The sequence below is a fragment of the Bos javanicus genome, chromosome 10, assembly GCF_032452875.1.
Source record: "Bos javanicus breed banteng chromosome 10, ARS-OSU_banteng_1.0, whole genome shotgun sequence".
NCBI lineage: Eukaryota > Metazoa > Chordata > Mammalia > Artiodactyla > Bovidae > Bos > Bos javanicus.
In genome coordinates, this window is record NC_083877.1 from 13,219,173 (window position 1) to 13,228,721 (window position 9,549).

Genomic DNA, 9,549 nt, shown 5'->3' on the forward strand with positions numbered 1-9,549 from the left:
GAAGCCCATGCTAGTTTCAGATTTTTAAAACAAAGATTTCACAATTGGGAACAGTCCTGAAGATCCTTCCAGAAACGGCAACCCACTCCAGTACTCTTGCCTAGAAAATCTCATGGACGGAGGAGCTTGGTGCAGGCTCCTGTCCATGGGGTCACAAAGAATCGGGCGTGACTGAGCGACTTCACTTTCACTTCCCCTTTTCCTTGAGAAAAGTAGTATCTTGATCAATTACGTTTCCTTTGTTTTTTGGCTGCATTCTCCAGTTGGGATGAGTGGGGGCTACTCCCTAGTTGCAGTGTGCGGGCTTCTCTTTGCAGTGGCTTCTCTTGAGGGAGGTTGCAAGGGCTTAGTTGCCCCATGGCATGTGGGATCTTCCCAGATCAAGGACTGAACCTGAGTCCCACGCATTGGCAGGTGATTCTTAACCCCTCGACACCAGGGAAGCCCCTGCCTTTCCTTTTTTAACAAAATCTTTTCACATGTTGTATGCTACAGTGAAATGGGTTAAATTTTTCATGTAGTAATATCCTATTTTCTATAAATACTGGATCGTTACACTTTAATTTTTCCTACACAACTAAGATTTGTGCCACTCTGTCTTTCTCTTTTATATCAGTGGAAGAATATTGAGCCCAAAGCGGCATCACTTAGAAAAGTGGGAACACAGGCATAGCTTTGTTGCCCAGCCTGCTGCACTTTATGAAAAGCAGCAGCCTTGGGGAATTGGCGCTGAGCCCTCAGCCATTTCCTCACCGCAGCCTGTGCCGTCAGCAGTTCTGCCTCTTGCTGCTGAAGGTCATGGACCTGCACATGTGTCGTTCACAGGGCCACCACTTACTACTTAGCGGACCGTCGCTATGACATGCTGCCCGCCATCCTCAGCGCTGACGTGTGCTCCCTCCTGGGAGGTGTTGATAGGTGAGTTGGTTCATTATTTCTATTGTCAGAACTCGTCCTGGTCCTTCTGTGATGCCTGGTAGCTCTTGCTTGTGGCCACTTCCTTTTTCTAAGCTACTTTCCCACCGCCCTTCCCACCCCTTCTTTCCCCCCCAGTCCTCTGTTTGGGGGCAGCTTTATTGCTCGCACCTTCCCTTCCCTTCCACTCCTCTTTTCTTTTTGTCTCCTTTCCTTCTGCCTAGCTGGGAGGCTGCTTCTTCCTCTTGTTGACTTTTTAAAGTCAAAGTCTAAGAACAAATGTATGTCCCTTTGTACATATATGTTCCCTGGTTGAGGCTGTTTTTCACAAGGATCATGAACTTAGGGAGTTTTGTGGTTATTTGTTGTAATTAAAGTTTATATCTGTCCTTGAAGCTGAAAATTCACACCTTCCAAAAGATGTTTAGTGAAAGGCTCCCACCTGCCACTTTGCATCAGTTACCAATTTCTTAAGTATTTTTTAGATACAATACTGGAACGAAAAAGCATTCTCAGTTTTCCACCTTCCTGTATGGGGCAACACCCAGCTCTTCCCTGCTATGTCTTTCTTTCCCATAAGTCTCCTTTGTCTTTACAGAGGGCACATTACATCTGACACTGCTCGCCACCAGATGTCTTTCTCCACACCAAGCTATTCTCTGCAACCGCAGCTGGGTGTCCTACAATTTAATCAGTTCTGATGCTGTCTTCCGCAGAGACGGCATCAGGTTCCACAGGGTAAGGGCTCAGTCTCACACAGCTGTCCCCCTCTCCCCAATTTCAGACACTGTCACAGGCCCAGATTGTCACCGTGCTTCTGACTGACCCGCTGTAGATTAGAGCAGGGGTCCCCAGCCCCCAGGTCATGGACTGATACCAGTTAGGAACCAGACCGTCACACATCAGGCGAGCAGTGGGCAGGCAAGTGAGTGAAACTTCATCTGTATTTACAGCCACTCCCCATGGCTCGCGTTACCGCCTGAGCGCCGCCTCCTGTTGGACCAGTGTTGGCATTAGATTCTCATAGCACGGACCCTGCTGCTCTTGACTCATCCTGAAACCATCGCAGTCCACCCCTGGTCTGTGGAAAAACTGTCTTCCATGAAACTGGTCCCCGGTGCCAGAAGATTGGGGACGCTGGATTAGAGCTTTCCACTACCCCTTCCTTGCACTTCAGATGCCACTTGAAAGTCCACATTGTTACCTGTACTTCTGACCTACTGGCTATAAATCAGAGATACCCAGACCTCCTCCTCAGGTTCAATTAATTGTTAGAGCAGCTCTCAGAACTCAGCAAAACAATTTACTTATGTTCACTGTATAAAAGTATATGATAAGGGATACAGGTGAACATCCAGATGAAAGAGTTGTGTAGGGCAAGGTATGTGGAAGGAACACGGAGCTTCTAGGCCCGGGGTGCCACTCTCCCAGCACCTCCGTGTGTTCACCAACCCAGAGGCTCTCCAAACCTCGCTCACTGGGGATTTTATGGAAGCTTCATCACATTGGCGTGATCCATTAGTAACTCCATTTTCAGCCCTTCTCCTCGAGAGAATGAGGGGCAGGATTGAAAGCTTCTAATCATGGCTTGGTCTTTCTAGTGACCAGCCTCCTCCAGGAGCCCACCTCATTAGAACAAGACATGCCTATCTCCCAGGAAATTACAAGGGTGTCAGGAGCCCTGTGTCAGGAGATAGGGACAAAGACCAACATAAGTTTTCTGTTATTTCACACACTGATGCACATATTTGGACATGTGGTCTTTCTTTGTCATACAAATGGTAACCATATATATACTCTTCAGACCTTGCTTCTTTTTTAACTTAACAATGTATCTTGGAGATCATTCCATATTAATAACAGTTCTGTATCTATGGAAATTTGGATTGCTTCCAAGCTTTTGCTATTATAAACAAAACTGTACTGAATTACTTGGACTATAGCTCATTTCACATTTTTAAAAGTACAGCATCTCTGGAAGATAAAGTCCTAGAAGTGAAATTTCTGTGTCAAAGGGTATATGCATTTGTGTTTAAAAAGCAAAGCGCCTTCCATAGAGGTTATACCAGTTACATTCTCCATCACTGTATGAGAGTGCTAGTTTCCCCACAGCCTTGTCAACACAATAGATTGTGTTTTTTTATCTTGGCCAATTTGATAAATGAGCATGGTATCTTAAAAGTGCTTTTGATTTGCATTTTTACTTCTATGCGTACAGTCATTGTTTGTATGCCTAAGCCGTTTGTGTATCCTGTTCTATGAACTCTTTCATGGTTTTTGCCCCTTTCTCTTTTGCTTTCTTGATCTAGTAGTAGTTGGTATGTAAGAGCTCTTCACATGTTAAGAAATTAGCTCTATTTTTGATGTCAGTTGCAGATGTTAGAGTGATGGTGCTAAAGTCGTTCTTTACTAAGTGAACTTTTTGCTCATGAACCTGCCATCAAGACTGATATCCTAGTTCAGTGTTACCTAGTAGCATTCAAAAGGCTTGACTCCTCTTTGCTAGAGAGCCCAGTAGACTTAACTCTATCAGTGCTGTGCTGTTCTAAGGAACATGGAGAACCATCAAGTTGGGCTTGCAACAGTTCGTGTGAACTCATTTCAGATTTGCTCAGAGATCCACAGAACCTTGTCTAACCTCATTTTAATTTTAAATATCTTTCACCTTAGCAGCAGAGTGTTGGATTGAAACATCAGACCGGAAACCCATAGCAATGTCATTTCTTTCATTACATTTAGGCTCTAGTTCTGTTCATTTCAAAAAATGGTAGAATTAACAATGATGCATGTGACTGGTTTTGCAGGTATGCTGTAAGCGTGATGTGGGAATTAGATAAGACCTCCTATGAAATTAAGAAAGTATGGTATGGCAGAACCATTATTCGATCGGCATACAAACTGTTTTATGAAGCAGCCCAAGACTTGCTGGACGGAAACTTCAGTGTTGTGAAGGATATTCCGGAATTCAAGGACCTGGATGAGAAGAGCCGACAAGCCAAGCTGGAGGAGTTAGTGTGGGCGATCAGAAAGCTAACTGACATAGCCCGCCACATCCGAGCCAAGCGAGACAGCTGCGGTGCCCTGGAGCTGGAAGGAGTGGAGGTTCGCATCCAGCTCGATGAGAAAAAGAACATTCACGACCTCATCCCCAAGCAGCCCCTGGAAGTCCACGAGACCGTGGCTGAATGCATGATCCTGGCCAACCACTGGGTAGCCAAGAAGATCTGGGAGAGCTTCCCTCATCAAGCCTTGCTGCGCCGACACCCTCCTCCACATCAGGAGTTTTTCTCCGAACTCCGAGAGTGTGCTAAAGCAAAGGGCTTCTTCATAGATACACGGTAATTTCTCTTTTGAAGGGGCAGGAAAATGGAAGGGGTTACTGTACACTTATGTATTTTACAGTGGTTATAAAATGTGACAGCCAGATCTTTGACCAAAAAGAGAAAACTTAGCTTTTCTTCGTTTACTATAATGTAGGTAAAGAGGCTTCCTTTTTTCTTTTTGGCTGCCCCACATGGCTTGGGGGATTTTAGTTCCCCAACCAGGAATTGAAGCATGATGTAGTTTTAACCACTGGACCACCCAGGGGAGTCCTTGGCTCAATAATTCTTGATTTAAAAAAAGAAAAATTTCATTTATTGACCTATACAGGATGTTTAAGGTTAAGGGTGTTAGGAATTTAACTCGAAAGGTACGTGGCCACCCACTGTGTGCTGAGTGTTAACTTCACCTCATAGGTTCAGCACATTATTCTTCACTACTTAAGAAAGGTAGTGGAGGGAATTCCCTGGTGAGCCAGTGGTTAGGACTTGGTGCTTTGACTGTGGTGGCCTGGGTTCCATTTTTGGTTGGGGAACTAAGATCCTGTAAGCCGTGCAGTGTGGCAAAAACAGAAAACAATGTTATTTGAATTCTGAAATTTTCTGTGTTTAAATCTCAAAAGCAAGTTAGATTTCTGTAGTTGAAAAAAAGTTGCTTCTCTGAAATGTGTCCCAAATAAATTTAACTATGGGCAGATGAGCGTATTCAGTTGGTGAGTAAAGGGTTGACTTGTAAATTATTGCTGGGGACCAAATAAGAATTTTTCCATTTTTTGTCAGGTCCAATAAAGCACTGGCTGATTCTCTGGATAATGCAAATGACCCCAACGATCCCATCGTCAACAAGTTACTTCGATCAATGGCTACACAGGCCATGTCTAACGCTCTGTATTTTTCCACCGGATCATGTGCCGAGGAGGAGTTCCATCACTATGGTGAATGATTACAATTTTCTTCTCTTGTGGCCGAAGCCTTGAGCCAACTGTTTAAAAAAGTTTTTTGTTGTTGTTGTTTATTTTGATTTTTTGGTTTATTTTTTAAGGTCTTGCATTAGATAAATATACTCACTTTACCTCTCCAATAAGAAGATACTCAGATATTATAGTACATCGATTACTAATGGCAGCCATTTCAAAAGATAAGAAAATGGAAATTCAGGAAAATTTATTCAGCAACAAAGATCTTGAGGAGTTATGCAGACATATCAACAACAGAAACCGAGTAAGAGGGATTTTTAATTCTCTTACCCATCATCTCTATTGCTGACAGAATATCAACTTTATTGTGTAGTGGAATGAAGTACCGTATATTCCAGCAAGTTAAACTCTAGAATTATTCCAATCAATGAGAAAGATGAAAAATCATAAAGTTTGTTGAGTAGCTCTCAATACATTTACAAATGTTCTGAAATACTTAATGTGGATTTATGAGATTCAACAAGTCAGATTCTTTCCCCGCAAAATGTAGAAATGTGAAAGAATGTCTATCATCTCACTACCCAAAGATAATAACAATTCTAGACAATGCTTTTTATTTATAAAAATATCCAGTCATACCTGCTGTTTGAAGTAGGCCTTTTTTCACTTAATATGTTATTGATAGCACACCATATCAATATAGTTACATCATTATTTCAGAAACTACTTTGTATTTTATTTCATATTGTTGCTATTGACCATGTTATACAACTTAAGTAGAACTAGACCATTTGGTTAAACATCAGATTGCAAACTGCCTAAATGTTTAATATTATCTGTATCCAGTTAGAACACTAGTTTGATACTAAACAATCTTGTAGCCACTACTCATGTTGGTTTAAATTAAAAATTCAGCTCCTCAGTTGCACTAGCCACGTTTCACATGCTTAATAGACACGTGTGGCTAGTGGCTACCTATGGGACAACACAGTTACAGAACGTTGCCATCATTTCACAAAGTTTGGTTAGGCAGCAGTGTTCCTGGCAATCTAGTTTACAACCATCCTTGTGTATACATTTTTACAGACTTCTCACATTTTGCCTGGATAAATTCCTGGCAATAATGAATTACTGAATCAAAAGGGGTACACAAAACTTTCAGCTTTTGTTTTTAATTGGAAGATAATTGCTTTATAATTTACAGTGAAATAAATCAGATAAATAAATCTGCCATACATTAACACAAATCAGGCATAATTAAAACTTTCATACCTATTACTAAGTTGCCCTCCAGAATATAGTTCTAATTTGCACTTCCATCAGCAGGATTTTGGTAGGACAGACTTATAGACCTGGGTACTTTTCATCGTCTTGAGTGAACTATAAACAGCTTTTAAATAACAAACAAGTAGTACTCCTGCCTGGAAAATCCCATGGACGGAGGAGCCTGGTAGGCTGCAATCCATGGAATCGCTGAGGGTCGGACACGACTGAGCGACTTCACTTTCACTTTTCACTTTCAGGCATCGGAGAAGGAAATGGCAACCCACTGCAGTGTTCTTGCCTGGAGAATCCCAGGGACGGGGGCACCTGGTGGGCTGCCGTCTATGGGGTCACACAGAGTCGGACATGACTGAAGCGACTTAGCAGCAGTTCTCTTTAAAGAGTTAATTTTCTAAGACATGTTTGAGGGATTGATAAAGGGTCCTACAAAATTGATTTAATTAATAATAGAGAATATTTGTATTAATGGTTTTCTAGAACCTAGCCTTTTTAAAAGACATTTGTTTCTTTGGGAATATGAATCACATGTTTCTTCTGGGGTGTCAAGAGGCCCATCATCATGTTTGGGGGTTGTGCTTCTTCTTACAGGCAGCACAGCATTCTCAGAAGCAGTCTACTGAGCTCTTCCAATGCATGTATTTTAAAGACAAAGACCCAGAAACTGAGGAGCGTTGCATATCTGATGGGGTCATTTATTCAATTAGGACAAATGGTGTGCTTGTGTTTATACCAAGGTATGTTATTTCTAACACAAAAGTTGTTACGAAGTCATAGTTAACCTCAATATAGACACAGTATAGAAATGGTGGGTTTGATCCCTGGGTTGGGAAGATCCCTGGCGAAGGGAAAGGCTACCCACTCCAGTATTCTGGCCTGGAGAGTTCCATGGACTGTATAGTCAGTACATTAGATATCATTCTTTAAAGCACTTACTTTAGCAACTGTTTTGAAGTTACCATATGTACATAATGTAATATATAATTCATTATATAAGTATAAAAAAAAGAGATCCCTGGTAGCTCAGATGGTAAAGAATCTGCCTGCAATGCAGGAGACCTGGCTGGGTTCAATTTCTGAGTCGGGAAGATCCCCTGGAGAAGGGAATGGGCAACCCACTCCAGTATTCTTGCCTGGAAAATTCCATGAACAGAGGAGCCTGGCGGACTAGTCCATCCGGGGTCACAAAAAGTTGGACACAACTGAGCGACTAACGCATTCACTCACTTCTGTATAAGTCATCGGATAGTTTTACTTTTTTCTTTAGCAAAACATTTTGTTTTCGTCTGCTCAATGAAGTAGATATTTGGAGGTTAATCAGATGTAAAGTTCTTTTTCTTGTTTTGGGAAGTTTTTTGTTGTTGTTTTTAAGCTGTAAGAAAAACTAGCGTTCCAGATAAGTATACAAGATCTGCATACTAAGAATATACTATCTCTGAATTTTTATTCTAATACTTCAGGTTTGGGATTAAAGGTGCTGCTTATTTAAGAAATAAAGATGGTTTAGTGGTCTCATGTGGCCCAGATGGCCATTCTGAATGGAAACCAGGATCCCTTCAACGCTTTCAAAACAAGATCACCTCTACCACAACAGGAGGGGAATCTGTTACATTCCATTTGTTTGACCATGTAACAGTAAGTCTGTATTTACATTAAGCATTGCTTTCAATGCAACCAGCAAAGAATGTGACTTAGTAATATGCATTTTCTCCTCTATGATAGGTGAGAATATCTGTACAGACCTCACGTTGCCATTCTGATACAATACGGCTTGAAATAATAAGCAATAAACCACACATGACACCAGATACAGAACTTTTGCAGCAGTGTTCCCTCTTGCTAAAGAGTGATTTAGTGAAAGAAGTAACTAGATCCGTGGAGGAGGCTCAGCTTGCTCAAGAAGTCGCAGTAAACATCACTGAAGATTATCAAAAATACTGCCAAACTAAGGGAAGAAGCCTGTACACACTTCTAGAGGAAATAAGAGATCTAGCTCTCCTGGACGTTTCCAACAGTTACGGCATATGAACTCTTCTGACTTCATTAAGAGAGAACTTTGTCTTCCGTGAGTGTTTTACCTTCAACATCAAGATAAAAGTTTCTGTGCCATTGAGTGCCACCAATCCCTGATTTGGATGGTGGGGGAGGAGACTGGGTAGATATTTCACATATTTGTGAAATGTTTTATCACTAAGTTGCATTTATGTGCAATTAGGTCAGTATGGAAAGTGGTTTTTCAGATACTGGATCACTGAATCCTGGCTCTGAAAAACAGGTTGCCAGTCTTGTTAATAAACCTAGAACTGACTTTTGGCCAGCTTGTCTCAAATCAGTTCTTTTTTGCATTAATTTTCCAGTAATTTCTACACTGGGCCATTTGGGTCACAGGTCCCTCTGACATCTGCCAGATTAACTTTTCAGTCTCCTTCAGATAGTAAGACTCAGTCCTGTACATGTGTCCACTTTAAAACTCTTGACTTGATATTTGACTCAGTCTCCCCTGCTGTCCCCAGCACCAGTTGGGGTTGGGGCCTAGGGAGTGGGATGGGATGCACAGGGTAAGGTCTGTTCTCTCACACCTCCCTTCCATCCTCTCATTGAGCTGAGTACTCCTCAGATAAGCTGCCCAGGCCTTGCTCTTGCTGGAGACTTATTACTTAGCACCATCACTTTGCCAGTCTACACCCTCTCCCAAAAAGCAACTTTCCCAAGTCCTAGTTCATAAAGATTAGCTTTGCCTTGCCCTCTCCCCCGTGGGAATCTCCTAAGAACCAGACAAACATTTAAACTTGATTCTCAACATAGTACTGTCTATAATTACCCCTCCACCAAATTGATAAACTGAGGCTGGAAAGACTCCAATTAGGTCTTCCCACCACGTGCTTCTAACACTTCAGCCTCATATCCACCATTCCCAAATCTCTTATTTCCTAGATTTTCATTTCTATATTATTTTACATGTTCTTCCCAATCCTTAGCATCTCCACCAATGCAAGCTCTCCTGTGAATCCTCCCGAGGTGCCCATGATACTTTGCAAATTTCTCTCCAACTAACTAGCCAGTAAGGTACCAACCTTCCCTGATGGTTCAGTGGTAAAGAATCTGCCTGCCAATAC

At 42.0% G+C, this 9,549-nt stretch overlaps 1 protein-coding gene across 3 annotated transcripts in view; it reads left to right on the forward strand.

Moving 5' to 3' along the window:
* The window catches only part of DIS3L (DIS3 like exosome 3'-5' exoribonuclease), a 32,358-nt gene extending 23,608 nt beyond the window's left edge, over nucleotides 1-8,750 (forward strand). For all 3 annotated transcript variants that reach the window (XM_061430131.1, XM_061430132.1, XM_061430133.1), the window contains 7 exons: nucleotides 826-918; nucleotides 3,720-4,253; nucleotides 5,016-5,170; nucleotides 5,278-5,456; nucleotides 7,025-7,170; nucleotides 7,894-8,068; nucleotides 8,156-8,750. In XM_061430131.1, the coding sequence (XP_061286115.1) occupies nucleotides 826-918; nucleotides 3,720-4,253; nucleotides 5,016-5,170; nucleotides 5,278-5,456; nucleotides 7,025-7,170; nucleotides 7,894-8,068; nucleotides 8,156-8,461 (1,588 nt within the window). In that variant the 3' untranslated portion in view covers nucleotides 8,462-8,750. The remainder of the gene's footprint in view (nucleotides 1-825; nucleotides 919-3,719; nucleotides 4,254-5,015; nucleotides 5,171-5,277; nucleotides 5,457-7,024; nucleotides 7,171-7,893; nucleotides 8,069-8,155) is intronic.
* Nucleotides 8,751-9,549: the final 799 nt, after the last annotated feature.